The sequence below is a fragment of the Peromyscus maniculatus genome, chromosome 5 (genome assembly GCF_049852395.1).
Source record: "Peromyscus maniculatus bairdii isolate BWxNUB_F1_BW_parent chromosome 5, HU_Pman_BW_mat_3.1, whole genome shotgun sequence".
Classification (NCBI taxonomy): domain Eukaryota; kingdom Metazoa; phylum Chordata; class Mammalia; order Rodentia; family Cricetidae; genus Peromyscus; species Peromyscus maniculatus.
In genome coordinates this window covers 144552068-144574160 of record NC_134856.1, presented here as the reverse complement: position 1 = coordinate 144574160, position 22093 = coordinate 144552068, and the positions used below count along the sequence as shown (strand labels likewise).

Here is a 22093-nt window from a genome sequence, read left to right as displayed (position 1 = left end):
CACGCGCCTGGAGTCCCGCAGGCTCCGCCCCGAGGCAGGCACAGCCAATGATGGTGCGGGGGCGGGCGCTGCCGGGGCCGCAGCCTGGGAGGCTTTAAAGCCAGAGCCCAGGGCTGCTCCGCCAGATTTTCGGACCTCAGCGACCTCTCAGGAGCTGAGTCTTCGGAGTCCTTGTAAGTATCTGGCCGCCCCAGGTGAGTGACCCCAGCGGGCCTGAACGCTGCGCGAGCGGGTATAGGGAGGAAAATGGAGCGTCTGGGGACCACAGCATCTGCAACCGGTTCTGGGGACCTCAGGATGGGCCAGGACCTCGGGGTAGGGGTGGTCCCTCGGCCTCCGCGGAGGGACGGGCCCGTGTTGCCGAGCGGAGTCGTCGTCAGGCCGCGAGACTCCGGGCCTGACGGGACCCGAAGGGGCAGCAGGACCCCTTCAAGCCGGTCACGGGCCCAGGGCTCCCTGTGCCGCCATAACACCCGTGGGCGGTGGCTACGAAGGCAGAGCGGACGTCAAGCCCTCGGCCCGGCCCAGCCTGGACCCTAACCCGAACCAGGATCACCCAGGGAGGTATCGCCGCCGGAGGCTTCAGTTCTGGAAAGTCAGTTCTCCAGCTGTGCATTACTTAAAGTGTGAGATGGCATCCTACCTCTAGGGACTCCTGTGTCCCCATTTGAGGTCACAAAATACTGTCAGTAAATAACCTGGACCAAGTTGCCCTCTTAAGTTTATGAGGAGACTCAAGACTATTGTGGCACTATAATGGAAAAGAGTTTATCCCAGTTCCTATGCCACTTACTTGGCAGGTTTTCATTTCAACAGCTGAATCGAATAGCTTTCAAAGATTAATTCCTGGCTTGTTTTTCTCCACTCAACACCCACACTTCTTAACATGTGGAAAGACATTTCTGCTCTGATAAGGTGATTTTAACTATTTTAAATGAACTGGTTTGCTGCTGGGCTGGTGGCTCATGACTAAATTCCCAGCGCTTGAGAGATAGGGCCAAATAAGAGCTCAAAGCCAGCCTGAACTACATGAGACCCTGTCTATAAAAGAAAAAGGCTTTGTTGGATTCTCATTTCCTCTTCTTTTCCTTCCCTAGGTGTTTGAACCATGAATCTTTTACTCCTCCTGGCTATCCTGTGCTTGGGAACAGCCTTAGGCATTCCAAAATTTAATCAAACATTTGATGCCCAGTGGCACCAGTGGAAGTCCACATACAGAAGGCTGTATGGCACGGTTTGTAACGTTCACAGCGTCGGCAAGAACGGTCCTCCTTGCTCTTGGAAGTTTATAGCCAGAGTAGTCTCTAGAAGCTGGCTCTTAGCAGGAATAGCCCAATCACATACCCATTGTGAACAGAATAGAGCACAAATATCTCTGTTGTGTGTTTTGGGGAGGAGGAATGTTTTCCAGAGTGTATAGCTCTCCCTGTTACAGTAGGTCCGCTTGGTCAGGAGGACTGGATTTTTTAAAGACTTTTATTTTAATATGTATGTATGTATATGTGTGTGTGTGTGTGTGTGTGTGTTTTGCTTGCATTTATGTCTGTATCATGTGCATCCTTGAACTAGAGTTATGAACGGTTGTGATCTATATGTGATGCTGAGAATTAAACCTGGGTCCTCCATGAGAACAAGCGGTTTTAACCACTGAGCCATTTCTCCAGGCCCCTAGCCAACTCCCTTTTGGGGGGAGACAGGGTCTCACTATTAACTCTTACTGTCCTGGAACTCACTGGAGACCAGCCTCGAACTCAGATTCACTTGCCTCTGCCTCCCCAGTGCTGAGAGTAAAGACATGTGTCAGCATACCTGGCTTCCCCTGGATTTTTAACAAAAATAAAAACTGCCAGTTCCATGTTTGCTTTTAGAATGAGGAAGAATGGAGGAGAGCAGTGTGGGAGAAGAATATGAAAATGATCCAGCTGCACAATGGGGAATACAGTGAGGGGAAGCATGGCTTCACCATGGAGATGAATGCCTTTGGTGACATGGTAAGTGTGACATGATGCAGACTCTCTGTGCCTTCTCCATTTTCTTTTTACAAAGCTATCTCACCTTTTCAACTTTTTGTTTGCATTTCCTGGAAGACCAATGAGGAGTTCCGGCAGTTGGTGAATGGCTATAAACACCAGAAGCACAGGAAGGGGAAGGTATTTCAGGAGCCTCTGCTGTTTCAGGTCCCTAAGTCTGTGGACTGGAGAGAAAAAGGTTGTGTGACTCCCATAAAGAATCAGGTATGAGGGCTGGGAGAAGTCTCAGTTGTACGAGCATGAGGACCTGAGGTTGATCCCCAGAGTCCGCACTTGGAAGAGAAAGTCAATGTGGTAGCTCTTATAATGCCAGTGAGTAGGAAGCAAGACAGACAGATAGGTTCCCAGGGCTTACTGGCCCACCAGCCTGGTCAAATCAATGAGTTCCAGCTAAATAAAATTAAGACAGCCTGTCTCAGAAAACAGGGTAGATAGTGACTGAGGCAATACCCAAGGTTGGCCTCTGGCATACATACATACCTACCCCTTTCCCCTAAAGAATCAGGTGTGACCATGCCTGGTTCATACCTTCTCCTGCATAAAGGCCATGGAGGAATTGGAGTTTGCTTTGCTATAATGCAGTGTGATATGCGAGTTCTTATTATTCCTTGGAGGTTTTATACACTCAGCCCCTGACATCCCCTTGTCAACCATACCAACACCAACACCCCCAACGAGTCCCCATCCCACCCTCAAGTCTTTTCGTTCTGTAGCCCATGGAGTTTAACCAGGGCCACCCAGCCTGCCGTGAACAGGGTGTGACATAGCTGTCCACCCACTAGAGCATGGGCCACTCTACACTGACGTCACTGAAGATGATTTCCCTCCCCCAGTAGCCATCAAGTGCCAGTAGCTCCTGAGAGGGGCCAGGCCCTGTTAGACCCTCTCTCTGTTCTCTGTGCATTAGCCTTGACCCCATGCAGTATTCTGATCTGTCTGATCCTTGGTGCATTACATCTTTGGAGCATGAATGAAACAAGATCTCACTATAGAGTCTAGCCTGGCCTTGAACTCAGAATCCTCTTGCCTTAATCTCCCAGGTGGATTTCAGGCATATATGGCCACACCCAGCTTCCTGTTTACTATTTTTAAGGTATGCATATGTAAAAGCTGTTGGCTGTCTTTGTCTTGTAAACCACTGACCTCTTTCTCTTTTCAGGGCCAATGTGGTTCTTGTTGGGCTTTTAGTGCGACTGGGGCCCTAGAAGCACAGATGTACCTTAAGACTGGCACACTCGTCTCACTGAGTGAGCAGAACCTTGTGGACTGTTCTCAGGCTGAAGGCAATCAGGGCTGCAATGGTGGCCTGATGGATTATGCCTTCCAGTATGTTTTTAACAACAAAGGTCTGGATTCAGAGGAGTCCTATCCCTATGAAGGAAAGGTAATTGATTTATTTCATCTTTGTTTCAGAAAAGGAAACATTACCAGACTGGTTTTCAGAGTTTGTACTTTGTGGGTAACTAATAGCATTCTGTTTCGAGGGATGGTTTTTGAGTATTGACCTAACATTGTGAGCTGCACATCACAGTGTTTTGTTTCTAGAACTCATGTTCTAAAAAGTAAACAGGTAATGATCAAGTCTCTCCTTTAACTTTCAAAGGATGGAACTTGTAAGTACAGACCTGAGTTTTCTGCAGCTAATGACACAGGCTACGTGGATATCCCTCAGCTGGAGAAGGCCCTTATGAAGGCTGTGGCACTTGTGGGGCCTATTGCTGTCGCTATAGATGCCAGCCATCCGTCTTTCCAGTTCTACAGTAAAGGTAATTGTTAGAATTAGTGGCACCCTGCGTTTATGATGTTTTGCTTCCCAAGACTGTTGGAATTTTGAGTCTGCATTTAATGGGCAGATGTTTCTATTTGACTGATTAGGCATTTTCAAAGTTTATCTTATTTAAATATGTTGGGGGTGTGCATGTAAGTGCAAATACCCTCAGAGTCCTGAAACATCAGATCCCCTGGATCTGGACTAAGAGGCAATTAATTGTAAGCCACCTAATATGCTTCAGAGCAGGGAATACCTTTAACTGCTGTGCCATCTCTCCAGCACCCTCTTGGGGGATGAATGTGTCTATGCATGCATATGGGGTTAGAGGACAACTTGCAGGAGTCAGTTCTTTCCACTGTGTGTGGCCTCAGAATCAAACTCAGGCCCTGAGCCTTCTTTTTTTGTTTTGTTTTGTTTTGGTTTTTTTTGAGACAGGGTTTCTCTGTGTAGCTTTGCGCCTTTCCTGGAAGTCACTTTGTAGACCAGGTTGGCCTTGAACTCACAGAGATCCGCCTGCCTCTTCTGGGATTAAAGGAGTGCAGCCACCACCTCCCGGCTCAGCCCTGAGCCTTCTTAACAAGCACCTTTACTGGTTGAGCCATCTTACCATCTGAATATTTAAATATTGTGAATTGCTTCTATAGATAGAACCTAATTTACCTAACTCTTTCTCCAATAGCTGGATCTTTCTCCAAAAGATTTCTTACTGCTATAATTAGGACTTTTAGGGGTCTGTTGTTCAGTTGTCGGGGGGAGGGGAGAGAAAGCTTGCTCATTGATAAGCTTTGTCTTTAGATTTAAGAGTAGCAGGGGTTATGGTAATTGGCATGCTAGTAGATAAGCATACCAATACCAATGCTACGACCAAGATATCTAACACAAGATACGTGGTTCTCAAAATTTCTTACCATGCTGGGATTAGAGTGGGATAGTTTGGCATTAAAGGTTTTTTTTTTCCTTATCTTTGTGAAACACATTTTAATCTTTTTTTTTTTCCTTTTTTATTTTACATACTAGCCAGTTTCCCCTCCCTCCTCCATTTTCTTCCCCCACCTCCCTTCTTACCCCCACATCCACTCCTCCTCCCTCTCCATTCAGATGGGATAAAGTCTCCCTTTGGGAATCCACAAAGCATATCAAGTTGTAGCAGGACCAAGCTTCTCCCCCCTGCATCAAGGCTGCCCAGGACATCCCAACATGGGGAATAGGTTCCAAAGAGCCAGCTCATACATCAGGGACTAGGTAGAAAATGGGTCCTGACACCATAGGCTTTAAAACAATAGAATTTTTTTAATTGAGATAAGAATGTAGTTTAGTCAATAGTGTTTCCTGGCATTCTTGAAGCCCTGGTTCAGTCCCAGCACCACATGAGCCAGGTGTTGTAATTCATTTATGTAATCCCAGCACTCAGGAGGCAGAGGCAGGAAAACCAAGCAATCAAGTGTAGCTAGAGTTTTCCTGCCTGGCTCATAGTCAGGACAAATCTCTCTTCACCCGCCAGTTTCACAGCCGTTCAGCCCCAACCAAGTAAACACAGAGACTTACATTGCTTACAAACTGTATGGCCGCAGCAGGCTTCTTGTCTATTTCTTCTATCTTAAATTAACCCATTCCTATTAGTCTAGACCTTGCCACATGGTTCATGGCTTACCAGTATCTTAACATCTTCTCATGGTGGCGGCTGGCAGTGTCTGTCTGACTCAGCCTTCCACTTCCCAGAATTCTTTCTGCTTGTCCCACCTATACTTCCTGCCTGGCTACTGGCCAATCAGTGCTTTATTTATTAACCTCTCCGAGCAACACATTTGACATACAGAGCATCCCACAGCAATCAAGCCCATCCTTGGCTACAAAGCAAGTTGGAGAGCAGCTTGGACTCAGTATTTGAGATAGGATTTTATTATTGTCACCCTGGCCGGCCTAGAACTCTCCATGTAGACCAGCCTGGCCTTAGAGACCTGTCTCTGCTATGCTGGGAGTAAGGCATGCACCACTACCATTTTTTAACTAGTATCTTCTACAGAATTGGGATCTGTGACATTGTGGGGGACAGGGTGGGTCACTGTCCTATGGTGATTGGAACCTCTCACCCAGTGTTCATTTAACTGCCAGGCATTTACTATGAACCGAATTGCAGCAGCAAGGAACTTGACCACGGGGTTCTGGTGATTGGCTATGGATATGAAGGGACAGATTCAAATAAGAATAGATTTTGGATTGTCAAGAACAGGTAAGATTCTAAATGTTGTATTTCAAATTGAAAAGAGAGTTCTTGGTGCGGAGGGTGGGGTGGGGGGTGTGTGTGTCAATATTTCAATGCAGTCAAATTATAAAATCCTGGAAGTCTTTCTCACATTTAGAGTGAAGGATTTGTGTTTAAGATTCTGAACTAAGCTTGTTGGGGGAGATTCATACATATTTGTAATATTGAATTTCCAAATTTGGCCCCAAAATTAAAATAAGGCTGTGAGACCTGTGTGATTTTAGCCTGCTTTTCTTTTTCTAGTTTTCAGCAAGAGATGGCCAGCAGAAACCTTGGCACATGTGCTTCCCTGTGTTATCTGCATTTTGTTCTCAGCTCTCACCAGCCTTAAAACCTGTCAGAATTAAGTCTTCCAGCTAGTTATTTTTCATTGAGATATAGCATAACATTGAATGTGGAGACACAGCATTCTATTAAAATCCCAGTTTGCCTCATTTACCTTTTAAAAGTTAAGAGGGTACTAAGGATGTAGCCCAGTTGGTAAAATGCTTGCCTGGAATATGCAGAAGCCTGGGTTCAGTCTCCAGCACCACGTAAAACGTAGTGTGGTGGGCGTGCCTGTATCCCAACACTGATGGAGGAAGGAGATCCAACAAATTCAAGGGCATCCTCTTTTAGAGAGTTAATGAGGCTAACCTTGGCTACACAGAACCCTGTCTCAAAATAAGTGAGGGGCTGAGGCAATGACTCTATGGATAAAGTACTTGCCACTCGGTCATGAGGTTTGGCTCCCCAGCACCCACATATAAGCCATGTACTATAACAACTGTACCCCCAATGCTGGGCGGTTGAGGGGATGTCACTTCAGGTTCAGTGAGAGATCCTGTCTCAAAAAAGTAAAAGAATGCTAGAGGAAAGCACCAACATCTACCTATAGTTTCCACAGTTAGACCGACAGGAATGAGTGCTCTGTATAGTTATGTGTAGATATGGAGCACTCAGAGCTAACTAAGTGTTAATTATTAATCACTCTCATTTCCTTGAATCTCTTTCAGCTGGGGTGATGAATGGGGCATGAAAGGCTTCTTCCATATAGCCAAAGACAGGAACAACCACTGTGGAATTGCCACTGCTGCCAGCTATCCTACCGTGAAATGATGGAAAGTGGTAATTACAGACTCACAGACACTACGGAATTTAATCTTAAAATTGACCAAACCTTTATTGAGACTGTAGTACTTGAATCATTGAAGATCCAAGTCATGATTTGAATTCTGTGACATTTATACATGGTTAAATGTTACCACTACTTAAACTGCTCTTATAAACAACTTTATAATATTGAACACTCATTGCTTAATTCCAAGTCTGGAATATTTGTTTTATAAAGGATGTATGTATAAAGCTTTCTTTAGCTTTTGAAAATAAATTTTAGTTCAGTGTGTATAGGTGGGACTTCTTTTTGTAATGTGTTAAATGTTTGGGACTAAAGACTGGCTCAGGGTGTCGTTGTACAGTATGAAAAGGCTAACAGGTGCTGCTGAGGCCTTCTGGTTTTAAGGATACATAGACTTTTTTCCATCAGCTTCCCATCAGGTATATGTAGGTGAATCTAGCTTATGGGATAATTGGGTTTTGGGGGCCTTAGGGGGTTTTGGGGGTGTGTGTGTGTGTGTGTGTGTGTGTGTGTGTGTGTGTGTGTGTGTGTGTGTGTGTGTTAGATTCGATACATGTTGGGGGTCAAAGAACAACTTGGAGGAGTCCATTCTTTCCTTCTACAGTGTTGGTTTTAGGGATTAAAATCAGGTTGTCAGAGCCGGGTGGTGGTGGTGGCGGCGGCGGCGGCGGCGGCGGCGGCGGCGGCGGCGGCGGCGGCGGCGGCGGCGGCGGCGGCGGCGGCGGCGGCGGCGGCGGCGGCGGCGCACGCCTTTAATCCCAGCACTCGGGAGGCAGAGGCAGGCGGATCTCTGTGAGTTCGAGGCCAGCCTGGGCTACCAAGTGAGTTCCAGGAAAGGCGCAAAGCTACACAGAGAAACCCTGTCTCGAAAAACCAAAAAAAAAAAAAATCAGGTTGTCAGGCTGGCTTCAAGTGCCTTTTAACACAGCCATCTTGCCAGCCCCACTAGTTTTAAGTGCCATATAATTACATGTGTTTATGAAATACAATATAATGTTTTGATACATGTATAATATGAAATGATTAAATAGGGTTAATAAGCTCACCTCATTTATCACTTCTTTATTTATCTTTTTTAGCTGTTCTTAAAGTACACAGTATATTACTGTTAGAGACAGTCTTATTATGTAGCCTAGACTGGTCTTAAACCCATGATCCCCTCCTTCAGCCTTCTAAGGGCTAAAGTAACAAGCATGTGTTGTTATACTCAGTCTCAAGTCTTGTATCTGGCAAAACTTAACAAATTCAGAAGAATAAGTGCAAATTGTTCTACATAGTGGTTCTCAAACTCCATAATGTTGTAACTCTTTTAATATAGTTCCTCATGTTGTGGTGACCTCCAACCATAAAATTATGTTCATTGCTACTTCATAAGTATAATTTTGCTACTGTTATGAATCATAATGTAAATATTTTTGGAGACAGGTTTGCCAAAGGAGTCTTGAACCACAGACTTCTAGAGAGTGAGCAGACATGCAGATGCAGATGTGTGGGTTTTCCATGTTAGGAGGTTGCTTTGCTGACTAGAAGGGGGTTAGGTGATGAAGCTCTGAGGTGCTAGGGAAGCTCCTTACATTATAGATGAAGACCACAATACTGCAAAGACCAGACACAGTGGGTTGCCAGGATACTGGGCTTTGTCATGTCACCTCAGCTGATATCCACCTCATGCTACCAGGATTGGCAACAATACATTGAACAGTCGGGATTAACATATCTCAGGTTTTGGTAACATGGAGAAGTATGTTCAAGGTCCATGCAAAATCAGCTGAGACCACAAAAGTTGCTCTCGGGCTTTGGAAGATGACTGAGAAACCATGAGGGAAGGACAGGCCAGAAGTCTCTAGGCCAAATAAGCGTCAGTAACCTAATCCCTGACTTAAAATAACCTTGGAAGGGAATAAAATAGACTGACATAGTTACACAGCCAGAAAATGTGACTAAAACAGCATTTTATTTTTGTGGTGTAGTTGTTGCTTGGTTTGTTTGTTTTTTAAGACAGGGTCTCTATAGCCCTGGCTGTCCTGGAGCTCTTTAAACCAGGCTGGCCACAAACTCAGAAATACACATACCTCTGCCTTCCAGTTGCTGGGGTTAAAGACATATACCATGACACCCAGCAGTATTTTCTTGTTTAAAAGATAGTGAAAATATCCCTACATTCTGGGAGCCAAATGTTTGTGCAAGTGTAAAATGTATAAGACCTACCTCTGTCCTCAGTCAAATAAGGAAATGCAAGTGATAACCTGGTGAAATACTTACCAAAGCCATAAGCTATTGTAAAGGAAATGGGTGCTGAGGAACAGGCATGAGATACTGTGAAGTGACTTTAGTTCACAGCCATCTACCAGACTGCATTTTTCTAAAAAAGAGTTTCTGTTCATTCATTCTTTTTTTTTTTTTTTTTTTGGTTTTTCGAGACAGGGTTTCTCTGTGTAGCTTTGTGCCTTTCCTGGGACTCACTTGGTAGCCCAGGCTGGCCTTGAACTCACAGAGATCCGCCTGGCTCTGCCTCCCGAGTGCTGGGATTACAGGCGTGCGCCACCACCGCCCGGCTATTCATTCATTTTTTTGAGACAAGGTCTCTATATAACCATTGCTATCCCAGAACTCTTAAGTAGACTTGTCTGGCCTCAGATTCAGAGGTCTGCCTGCCTCTGCCTACCTGGTGCTGATATTAAAGACATGATGTGCCACAAATGCCCAGTGCTTAATTTTCTTTAATTTTTTTATTATACATTTATTTTGAGGGGGGATATGTGTGTGTTCACATACATTTGTGCATGTGGAGGTTGGAGGAAAAGGTGTGGGAGTCACTTCTCTCCTACCATATAGGTGCCAAGGACTAAAATTATGCTCAGCAACAAGTCCTTCACCCTCAGAATCATTGGGACATGAAATCTGCTGAGCTGTGTAACACGAATTCTAGTTGCTCTTAATAATAAAAATCCGGAGTCACATAGAGGAGTAAATGCTGAAAGATCAGAGAAGTAAAGGAGCCAGCCAAGGTCACCTCTTAACTCCACGATGACTCAGACTGAAAAAGAGCTGAGCTCCTGTCTCTCTCTGCCCAGCCATATCACTGCCTGTCTGTTGTCTATACAGACATCTATGGTTAGCTCCACTTTCTGATCTTCAGGCAAGCTTTAGTTGTTAGAGCACAAACAAAATATCACATTTCCCTCTTTTTGTCTAAAATTAAAAAAGGTTATAACTAATAAAAAACTATATGTAGTAAGTACAATAACTATATACAATATATACAGGCAATAACTACATCAACAATGCCTTAGTCCATAAACATTTGACAAATTCAGAGAAAATACTCCATTGTCTATGCTATTTTGGTGAGTCCAGAAGGCTTTACCTAATTTACTTTCTAGTCTAACTTGCATTACCAAACTATCTTTAACATCTCTCAGTGCTATATACTTTACACCTCTTTAATGAGTTTCTTTTCTGAGTCTGCTAACAAAGGAAACTATAACTATAAAGTCTTCAACTCCATCATAGATCAGAGAAGGAAATATTACCTGAGTAACCAGGAAGTACAAGCAGGTGACTTCCAAAAAAGATGACAGAAAAGGCTGGCTGCCTGGACAGTCAACCAAGGTTCCTCTGTAATGCTGGGGCATCAATCTTCAGCCTACAGGCCTAGAATATAAGACAGACTTGTATGAAACAGAATTTTTGAAGGACTGTCCTGCCTTGTCTTGGTTTGGCAGTCACTCTTGTGTCCTGCTTATCCAATTTGGACAGCATACTGTCAGCAGTTGAGATGAGCACTTTCATGCCCAGTCGCTAACCTTTGCTACAAAGAAAGTGAATTCCTTGGGGAGTTCCTTTGCCCATCTTTTCTGAAGTAGATTGGTGCTGCCAGGAGCAGACATGTCTCATTGTCATGAAAAAGAACCAATGTTATTAAAACATCTTAGATACCATAGTTTGTAGATCTCTGAAGTGTTTGAAGATGACTTGTCTATCTAAAAATATAGCTCTGACCTTGAAAACATACCTAATATGACTACAAGTTCGATTGTATGTTACTGATTACTAACCTGCATTTCCTAATTCTAAATAGTTGGTAATAATAACTTTCAAGGACTATTAAATGAGCTGTATAGGTACAATACCTTGAACAAAACTAGAAATGTGTATACAGTATGTTCTAGCAAAAATGACCTTAAATTTGTATCAGTAAACAAAGATCCATATCAATGTAAAATATTTAAGACTATTACTTGCTCTTTTGGTTTAAAAGTAGATTTAGTAATCCACCTTTTTATCCTATTTCTATATCACCCCCTTTTTCTTTTCAGTTAGATTCAATAATCTGCCTTTATATCCTTTCATATCTATATCCTCCCCCCCCCCTTTTTTTTTCAGAAGAACCCTGAATCTAAACTCCTTGGTACAACTTTTTTCCTGACCATTACCAATAATAACTTAAAACCAACCACCCTAAACAATGACAACTATCCATAACCCACTGAATGATCAAAAACCATCCTCCCTACCTCTTGGGAATGTGGGCATTGTGTTCTTAAAATTACTTCCTGCTGTCTAGGGGCAACAACATCTTTAGGGGATCCTGAAAAGAAAAATTAGGGTTAATTGTCCAGTCCTAGGAGAGGTAGCTGTATCATTTGTTATCCAGTCTCTGCATAATGCTAAAGTGCAGGGCTTGTTTCAAGTACTGGCTAGAGTAGTCTGTGAGGCTAGATCATCTCATCTCAAAATTGTCCTGAGCAGTTTGTAGTCCAAAGCTGATCTTTGGGGAGTGTTTGCCAGCTTAGTGGCGATATCATAGTGCAAGTGGAATCATCGTTGTGGGGCCCCATTCTCCTTTTGGAGACTTCAAAGATCACTGGTAGGCATGGTCATGGTTCACTGCAGAAAACTTAAACATTTTAAATGTCCTATGCAGCAGATCTTGAAGAGGTTGAAGGACCATAATTTGTTACATACATTCAGAGTACAAAAATGTAATTCCTAGATAACTGATAAGAGACTCAAACAAGATCTTGCACAGGAAGATAGATAAAACTTTTTTTCTGGAATTAGTACTGTATATGATCAATATCATGACAAAAGTTAAAGTATATAAATCTTCTAAATTTTGAGATAATATTTATACCTTCAAAGTATTAAAGAGTCAAAATCAAACCAAAGGATTATGAGATTAGTGGCAATAGAATAGTCCCTAAATTTTAGTTTTTCTTCTGACCCATACCAGGTGGCTCTTCTGACATGAGAAAGAAATTTTTGGATTTTACTTTAACAAGCATGCTTGGGTTTAGAAAAGGTGAGAGCCACACTCCAGCTCCAAAGCCCACTTTAATTTTCAATCGGATTAGGACTATAAAAAGATCATTTATTTTTGTTTTGTGTCTGTAGAGAACAGCAGAAAAAAAAACAGGAAGATTTATGAAATTTTAATCATGTTGGTGATATGATATATCAATAGGCCAATTTATTCTTTTTCTTGGGACATTTTTTGTTTCTGGATGATTTGTCCTTTTTCTTCACATGTCTCATTTGTTCAGTGATCTTCAGATTCCTTAGTTGGATGACTTCATTCTCCTGAAAAGACAAAAACAAACCCTGCCCCAACCCTAACTTTGGGGAGATTCCCTTTTGTCAAGTAATAGCTGATCAAATGAAAAGCTTTTGTTAGTTTTAAAAGTTTTAAAGTTAGTTTAGATTGAATTACCATGCTGGTTGATGAACTGTCACATCTTCTAATCAAGAGGTCTTCCTTGTTCAAATCTAATCTTTATCAATTTTGATGGCATCCATAGCTTTTATTCTCCTGTGGAAACAAAAGCAAAACTTTATCCCCATGTAACATATATACTGGTTTCCATTCTGAGGTCAGCACATCCTTAAAGTATACAGGCTGATTTAACTCTGTAGTCTTTTCTATTATCCGACGTCTCTCTGCAGCTATTGTTCCTTTCTCATTAACATTTAGAAAATTTAAAGTTAATAAAGCATTATTCAATCTACCTCTGGGGTCTTTATTACCCCTTTCTGTTTATTTAGCATATCCTTTAGAGTTTAATTTGATCTTTCTATAACTGTTTGCCCTTTAGGATGGTGTGGTATACCTATAATATGCTTTATATTGTAATGAGCAAAAAACTGTTTCATTTTACTAGAGACATATGATGGAGCATTGTCTTACTTTACAGGTACTTACTTTACAGATACTTACAGGTATCCCCATGATGGCCATGACTTCTAATAGATGTGTAATTACAGAATCAGCCTTTTTGGAACTCAAAGCAGTTGCCCATTAAAATCCTGAATAGGTATCAGTGATGTGATGTACATATTTTAATTTTCCAAATTCTATAAAATGAAACACATTCATCTGCCAGATTTCATTCCTTTGAGTACCTTTTGGGTTACATCCTGCAGGTTGTGGAGTGTGGTTGTATAAAAAGAACAAGTAAGGGGTTGGGGATTTAGCTCAGTGGTAGAGCGCTTGCCTAGCAAGCGCAAGGCTCTGGCTAAGTTCAGTCCTCAGCTCCAGGGGAAAAAAAAAAAAAGAAATGTTGGCTCATGCTTTTAAATTCCAGCACTCGGAAGGCAGAGCCAGGGGAATCTCTTAAGTTTGAGGCCAGCCTGGTTTGCAGAGTGAGATCCAGGACAGGCACCAAAGCTACACAGAGAAACCCTGTCTTAAAAAACAAACAAACAAACAACAAATTAAAAAAAAAAAACAAGTAGGACATCTCCTTGTAATTTCCTTGGCTTGTTGCCAAGTGATCTAAAAATCCTTTTTTGAACCCATACTATTGACATGTTTTTCTATGAAATCTGAGGCCTCCAACACATTTACTATCAATAGTTGATCAATTTCTTCATTACCTTGTACTAGAGAGCCTATCAGAACCATATGGTATCTGATATGTGTTATATAAGGGATGATTTCTATATCTGATTATTTCTTGTAGCTAAATAACAAAGTTAATTCTGACTCATCAGGAATAAATTCAGCAGTTTCAATGTGTAAAACAACTTTCTGCATACTGAGAGTCAGTAAATATGTTAAGGGGGTCTGTAAAATCCATTAATACCATTAGAATAGCATATAATTATGACCTTTGGACACAATCATAAGGGCTTTGAGCCACTTAAATTTCCTGACTTATAACCTGCCTTTCCTGATTTGTTTGCATCAGAATATAATGTAGGGGCTCCAGATATTGATGTTCCCTGTACAATGTGAGGAAGAATCCAGTTAGTTCTCTTTATAAATTTGATTCACTTTCTGCCCATAATTTGACCATTTCATCATTACTTTTTTAAAAAGGTACTAAAATTTCTGCTAGGTCTATTCCTGCTAATTGATAAAGTCTCAATTTTCTTTTGAGAATCAACTCAGAAACCTGTTCCATATAAGTTTTTAATTATTTACTCTGTTTATGTGATAAAAAGATCCATTCTAAGATAATATCTTCCCTCTGAATTAATATTCCTGTAGGAGAATGCATAGAGTGTAAGATAACCAGAATGAAATCAAACTCTGGTTCCAAACTATCCACATGTGCATCCTGTAATTTCTTTCCCACCAAAGCCAATTCTCTCAGGTTCAGCTGATAATTCTCTTGGACTATTTAATTCCTTGTCACCTTTTAAGGTTAGAAACAAATTACTAAGTTCTTGATTTTTTTACTCCAATAGTGGGCCATAGATACCAATGTCTCCCAGCAATCTTTCAAAGTCATTAAGATGTAGTAGAATATTATTTTAAGGTGTGTTACTTCTGTTTATGTTCATTTGTTTAACTGTGAAGCTGTGTTACTGTGCCTGTGTAAAACACCTGATGGTTAATAAAGAACTGGCCAATAACAAGGCAGGATAGAAATGGGCAGGGCTGTCAGGTAGAGAGTATAAACAGGAGAAATCTGGAAAGAGGAATCTAAGATCTAGGAGCCAGAGAAGGAAAAGGACTCAAAGGGCCAGCCACCTAGCCACACAGGAAGCCATGGAGTAAGAGTAAGATACAGAAGAGACCATGAAAGCTGAGAGGCAAAAGATAGTTGGAATAATTTAAGTTAAGGAAAGCAGGCTAGAAACTAAGCCAAGCTAAGCCAGGCATTCATAAGTAATAATAAGCCTCCATGTATGATTTATTTGGAAGCTGGGTGGCAGGCCTCCCAGAAGAGAGCAAAAACCTTCAACAACATTAATAATCTGTACTTAATCTCTCCTAGTTTGCACCTTTTGGGGTTGAATTTTTTGTATCCTAAGTAATTAATAGAATCGCCTCTTCATATTTTTTTGGAGCAAATTGTAATCTCCAACAATACAATTTTTTTCTACTCCTTCAAACATTCTTTCTAAAGTATCTACATTTGTGTCAGCTAGCAAAATGTCATCCATATAACAGCAAACTATATATTGATTAAATTGCTTACTTATCATTTCCAACAGCTGATGTAAAAAATAGTGACACAGGATGGGGCTATTTAACATTGTTTATGGGAGAACCCTCCATTGATATCTCTTAACAGGCTGAGAATTATTAGACATAGGCATTGTAAGGGCAAATTTTTCTCTTTCTTGCAAGGTTATAGTGAAGAAACAATCTTTTAAATCAATAACTATAAAAGGCCATCCTTTAGGTAACAGAGAGGGCAAAGGAATTCCACACTGTAGAGAGCCCATTGGCTGAATCACTTTATTAACAGCTCTTAGGTCTGTTACCATTCTCCACTTACTAGATTTCTTTTTAATAACAAATACAGGAGAATTCCAAGAGCTGGTTGATTCTTCAATATGCTGAGCATTTAGCTGCTCCTGTACCAGCTGTTCTAAGGCCTGTAGTTTCTCTGTTGTTAAAGGCCATTGTTCAACCCATACAGTTTTGTCAACCATTTTAAAGGTGGGACTGTTGGTGCTTTTGAAAGATCAGCAGCTATTGTACCCTGTTCTTTTACAACCTGAATGACCATTGATTGTTCTTTATAATACCTTCTAATATTTTCCCCAAAATATATGTTAATTTATGGTTTGTTTCTGAGGAATGTTAATCTGAGTATTCCATTGCTGTAACAAATCACATCTCCATAAATTCATTGCTATATTAGCCACATGAGGCTTTAATTTTCCTCTCTGTTCTTTTGGCCCTATACATTCAAACCATCTTCTGCTCTGTTTTACCTGAGATAACATTCCAATCCCTAAAAGCTGAGAAGAGGCCAATTTGAATGCCAAAATGCAAGATTCTGGTGCAATTATTGCTACATCTGCACCTATGTCTATAAGACCTTCAATGATGTCATTTATTCATATTTTTAATTTTAGTCTTTGTTCTTTTATAGAAGTTTGCCAATATATTTGCTTTACAGTTTCTCCTGATTTTTTTTTTCTAAAGCTCTTCTATCATCCAGAGCAGTATGTTTTTTTACAATAGGCATTAGGTTCTTTAATTGCTCTAGGAAGTAGTTTCCTCCATGATGACCAGAAATAACTGAACTGAATTTGACATGGGGGCCTGCGAGAGGCCCCTCAAGGTGTTTCCCAATGGCAAAGGGTTACCTTGAGTGTCTCTTGTTGATCTACATTCACTACATACTTCAGAAGGGAGGGGCGTTCTGTTTGGATTATTAGAAGAAGCATTGTTCCTAGGAATGCCTTTTTACAATCTTTTTTTTTTTGTGTGTGTGTGTGAACTTGTTTGCCACAATTGAAACGCTTGACATTTCAATTTTTATGAGATTCAATATTGACCATATCTTGGATCTATTCTGCTAAGGATGCTAATCGTGCCTTTAACAGCCTAATTACCCTTTTGCATTGTGCATTAGCATTTTCAAAAGCCAGAGATTCAATTACTATTTGCCTAGCTTCTGAATTTGGTATCATTCTAGTTACTGCTGAAATCAATCTTTGTAAGAAATCAGTAAAGGTTTCTTCTGGGCCCTGTATAACTTAGTAAATAACTCAGTTTTCTTTCCTACTTCTTCAATTCTGTCCCAAGCATTCAAAACTGCCAAATGGCATAAAGCCAAGGTGTAGTCTTCATATAGAGATTGGCTTTCTACTTTAGCATAACCTCCCTCTCCAAGAAGTTGGTTGTAGGCAGAAGTTTCTGTTCTGCCGATAACTCCCAAATACTTAGCAGCCACTTCCCAAATTATTAGAGAAGCTTATATTAATTATAACTGCTCAGCCATTAGCTCAGGCTTATTACTGACTAGGTCTTACACTTAAATTAACCCATAATTCTTATGTATGTTCAGCCATGAGGCTCGGTACCTTTTCTCAGTCTGGCATGCTCATCTTGCTTCCTCTGTGTCTGGCTGATGACTCCTCACTCTACCCTTCCTTTTCCCAGCATTCTCTTAGTCTGCTCGCCCTGCCTATACTTCCTACCTGGCTACTTGTCAATCAGCATTTTATTAAACCAATGCAAGTGACAATTTTTTACAGTGTACAAAAGCATTATCCCACAGCAGTTGGTCTTGGGAGATTTTTATACCTCTAGCTCTACTTCACTATTCAATAGTCCTAGTCTCATCTTTCCACCAGGTCCTCCACTGTAATTGAGGACCAGGCTCCAAGACTGCTATAACCAAGTCTCTCCAGTCTTGAGAGATAATTCTATTACAAGTTCACCATGAGTTCAACAACTGCTTCAAAAAAGGTGAATGCATGCTGTAGAGACTATCACTTCCTTGACTTTCCTTAAATCTAATATTTCCATAGGAATCCATTCAGCTCTTACACAGCCTTGAGGATATCTATCATTTGGTAATTTCTGTAAAGTTACTGGATAAATTTAAGTTGGTGTTTGAAAAACCATAGGCTGTTCTTTAACCTTATAATGCAAAGTTGAGAGTGGTTCTCCTTTGTTCCTCTTTCTGGTTCTATCTCTATGATCTGTTTTAATAAGTTTTTCTAAAACTTTTATTTTAGTGTTCATATTAATCAACTTTTTTAGTGTTTATAATGTTTATAATGACATTACATAAATTATCCTCTCATTTAATTGTTCCATTTTCAAATTGTCCACCATATTATCATATAGAGACCCAACTCCCTCCATTGTAATAGTCTTTTCCCATTTTTAAATGTGGGATAAAAACTCTCTTTTAACTAATTCCCCCCTTTTAAGAATTCCCAATTGTCTCACCAAATCTGCCAATGATGACGATAAAGATGTGAGGCTGACTTCTTCTGCATAGAACAGAAGAAGCCCAAGCATCCTACCTAGTTTGGCAGCAGCCCTAGGAGGGGGCTCAGGGAAACCCACAACCCACCAGAAGAGGAAACCCACTGTCTGGAAAATGCAGGAGATCTTAGGGAAGAAACACCTGTGTTGGGAGCTGCCTAAAAGTCAGAGCTGGCTGGTGGTGAGAAGCTAACTCTGACAGCATTCAGAACCCAAAGGCCTGTGGGGTTTGCTGCAGAGAGGTTGCAACAGAAAAATCCCAAACTCAGAGGGCTTGCAGAAAAGAATGGAAAATCTAGCTGGCAGGGTAGTGACTCTGGCATGCCGCTCAGACCTGTGTGGGTGGCTGCAAAGCCATAGGCAAGCAGCTTTTTCATGAATTTGTGCCCCACAAGTTGGAAGCCAGATGTAGCAAAAATTTTAATTGCTCTTAATAATAAAAACCCAGAGTCAGATATAAGGGTAAATGCTGAAAGATCAGAGAAGTAAAGGAGCCAGCCAAGGTCACCTCTTACTTCCACAATGACTCAGACTGAAAAAGAGCTGAGCTCCTGTCTCCATCCTTCCTTATCACTTACTCTCTTTGCCTAGCCATATCACTTCCTGTCTTTCTATACAGTCCTCCAGACCTCTATGGTTAGCTAATGGCTAGCTCTACCCTCTGATCTTCAGGAAAGCTTTATTTGTTACAGCACAAACAAAATATCACTACAGAGCTGTCTTCCTGGGTCAGAAACAGGTTTCTTTACCCAGCTCTTCACAGCAGTATAATTCAACATTAATCATAGACTGCTGAACCAACTCTAGACTGTAAGCACTTAGTTGGATGAGTATGTGGCAACTTATTTAAACACAATTTCAAGACTGTTTGAGCAGAGCCCTGAGATGTCTTGAAATATAATGATACATGAAGGTTTTGTCATTTTCAAAAATGACAGGCCACGCTTCTCATCTGAAAACTTTTTTAAAAGGTCGGTGTGTGTGTGTGTACATTTGCCATGTATGTACAGACTAGAAGAGAGCATCATATTCCCTGTAGTTGAACTTAGAGGCTATTGTGAGCAATCTGATAATGGATGCTGGGAACCACACTCAGTTCCTCTGGAAAAACAGCAAGTGATCTTAACCTCTGAGCCTGCCTTAGTTAGGGTTTCTGTTGTTGTGAATAGACACCATGGCCAAAGAAAACATTTAGTTGTAGTTGTTCACTTACAGTCCAGAGTTTCAGTTCATTATCATTGTTGCAACATGGTAGTGTGCAGGCAGACATGGCTCTGGAGAAGTAACTGAGAGTTCTACATCTTGCAGGCAATAGGAAATGAACTGAGACTCTAGGCAGTATCTTGAGCATATAAGAGACCTCAAAGCCCACCCCCACAGTGATACATTTCCACCAAGACCACACCTCCTAATAGTGCCACTCCCTTTGGAGGCTATTTTCTTTTAAGTCACCACAGAGCCCCTTAAACATTTTTCAAAGATACTGATAGGCATGAAAAATCAAGTCAGTAGCACAAACCTACCGTATTGTTTTCTTGACTCTAGCATCTAAATATCTTAGTTAAACTGCAGTGGAAGTATAGAGAGGTAAAAAGTGATTGTGCAAATCAAGATGGCCAGCTCAGGTCACAGGGTGAGCTATGACACAGGCATCTTATTGGAGTAGGCAGGAACCTAGAGTAAACAGGAAACCTCCATAGCACATTCATGTCATGTTTGTGTTTTGCCTGTGGCATTTAAAATTAATTCTTTATTACATTTATTTACTGGGGGTGAGGCATGCATGTTGTGGTAGTTTGAATGAGAATGGACTCCATATTCTGTTATGTTTGAATGCTTGTTGGTAGAATTGTTCGGAAGGATTAGGAAGTGTGACTTTGTTGGAGGAGGTGTGTCACTGGTGGTGAGTTTGAGGTTTCAGAAGCTCATGCCATTCCAGTTAGCTCTCTTCTTCATAGTTGTTATCTCAACGTGTAAGCTTTTAGCTAATGCTCCAGTGCCATACCTGCCTGCCTGCCTGCTATCATGCTTCCTGCCATGTCTGAAATTATAAGCAAGCCCCCAATTAACTGCTTGCTTTTATAACTTGCCTTGCTTATGGTGTATTATAGTGTCAATAAAAATACCTAAGATAGAAGTAAACACTGAAATGTACAAATGTTCCTTATCCTCTATTTTTAAATGAAGTCATTCTCAGAACTGGCCTACTCCCTACATTTTAAGAATTTTATAATTCTTGTTTACTCATTGAAATGTCCATTAGACACCTAGGTAACAACTCTGAGCTGCCTCTGGGAACAAAAGAATGAAATGAATAATCATGGTTCTTCCCAAGCCACACACATACAACTCTCATTTCTGTCACCATGGTCACTTGTTTGGATCATACTGTGTGGCTGCAGGGGAAGACCAACAGGTATATTCACTTGAGTATGAAAAATCCTCTCCTGTGAGGTTGCAATTTGTTGAGAATTCTCATAGAATATAATCATCACCTACCTACCCATTTTTTTTCTTTTTGCCCTTAACAGAGAGTTAGACCCACATATCTACTGTCTTCTATTTGCTCCTTCCAAGTTTCTGACCAGTCAAACCTTTGGCCACAGACCATGAAACCAGTATATAGATGTGTCTAGCCATTTCCCTTTCCAAGCAAAATGAATTACCAGGGTTTCCCTCACCCTGTCCTGTAGGGACATTCCAATATAGTATTGCCACTGTCACTCTGGTGCTGTAGGTATAGTATTCCAAAACTCCTGTGAACAAGACCCAAGTTTTCTCTTAATTATAGTTTTCCATAATACCCTGCTTGTGACTGGAGAGAAAATAACAGAACCAAGTGCCATCAGCATTTAAAACATATTTCTCCATAACTTACTGGTTATCAAGCTCAACCATATGCACCACTTCCATTTGATGATGCAATGCATTTGGTCAAATTTTAGGTCATGGTAGACCAGACAACACCCAGTTTATGGCAAACAATTTAGTTCAAAGGGTAACTAGATGGCACAAGACCTAAACCAGAACTGACCTGGAAAGATAGCATGGTGGGTAAAACCACTTGCCATGTAAGGGCAAGAAATTGTTCAGGTTCTCCAGAACATATACAAAATCAGGTAAAGTAGCACATGCCTGTAATTCCAGGGCTTCCTAAGACTGCTTTACCACTAGGAGCCCTGTCAATACTTTATCCCTGTCTCAGACGTTTCCTTGTGTATCACTGAGGCGTGGAATGTTGGGTCATATTGTCCAAGTGGTAGAACAGCATAGACAGCAGCCTGAAGCTCTTGCAAAGTCTCCTTTCATCTGGCCTCATTCAAAAGCCACAGCTTTAGGGTTATTCAAGACATGGGCCATAGTGACAGCTAAATATGTTTTCTTTACAATCCAAAGGGGTCCCAAAAGTGTTCGGTATTTTTTGTGGCTATCAGAGGGGATGGATATAGCAATCTCTTCACTTTGGAAGAGGTATCTCTCAACATATGCACATAACTGGACACAGCACTTTTATTGAGGTGAAGGTGACATGACACAAACACCTCATGAAGATGGTCCTTGCTCACTAGTTCCAATCGGTATAATGTCATCAAGAGTCACGGACCAGTGTGTCTTTTGGAAGGGAGAAGCAATTAAGAGCCCCGATGACTAAATTATGACAGTGCTGCAGAGTGGACACATCCCTGAGGTAGATCCATAAAGGTGAAGCCAGCTTTGCCAAGAC

The 22093-nt window shown here is 41.2% G+C and overlaps 1 protein-coding gene across 2 annotated transcripts; it reads left to right on the top strand.

Moving 5' to 3' along the window:
- The first annotated feature begins 26 nt into the window (after nucleotides 1-26).
- On the top strand, nucleotides 27-7450 carry LOC102903114 (procathepsin L). 2 transcript variants are annotated; one of them, XM_006981736.4, is made up of 8 exons: nucleotides 27-173; nucleotides 1098-1234; nucleotides 1869-1991; nucleotides 2088-2234; nucleotides 3190-3414; nucleotides 3634-3796; nucleotides 5914-6031; nucleotides 7060-7450. In XM_006981736.4, exons 2-8 carry the CDS (start codon nucleotides 1109-1111, stop codon nucleotides 7160-7162), a joined length of 1005 nt encoding a protein of 334 aa, XP_006981798.1. In that variant the 5' UTR covers nucleotides 27-173; nucleotides 1098-1108; the 3' UTR covers nucleotides 7163-7450. The 2 variants fall into 2 exon arrangements, with proteins under 2 accessions (XP_006981798.1, XP_076429690.1); XM_076573575.1 differs by lacking the exon at nucleotides 27-173 and adding an exon at nucleotides 176-194.
- Nucleotides 7451-22093: the final 14643 nt, after the last annotated feature.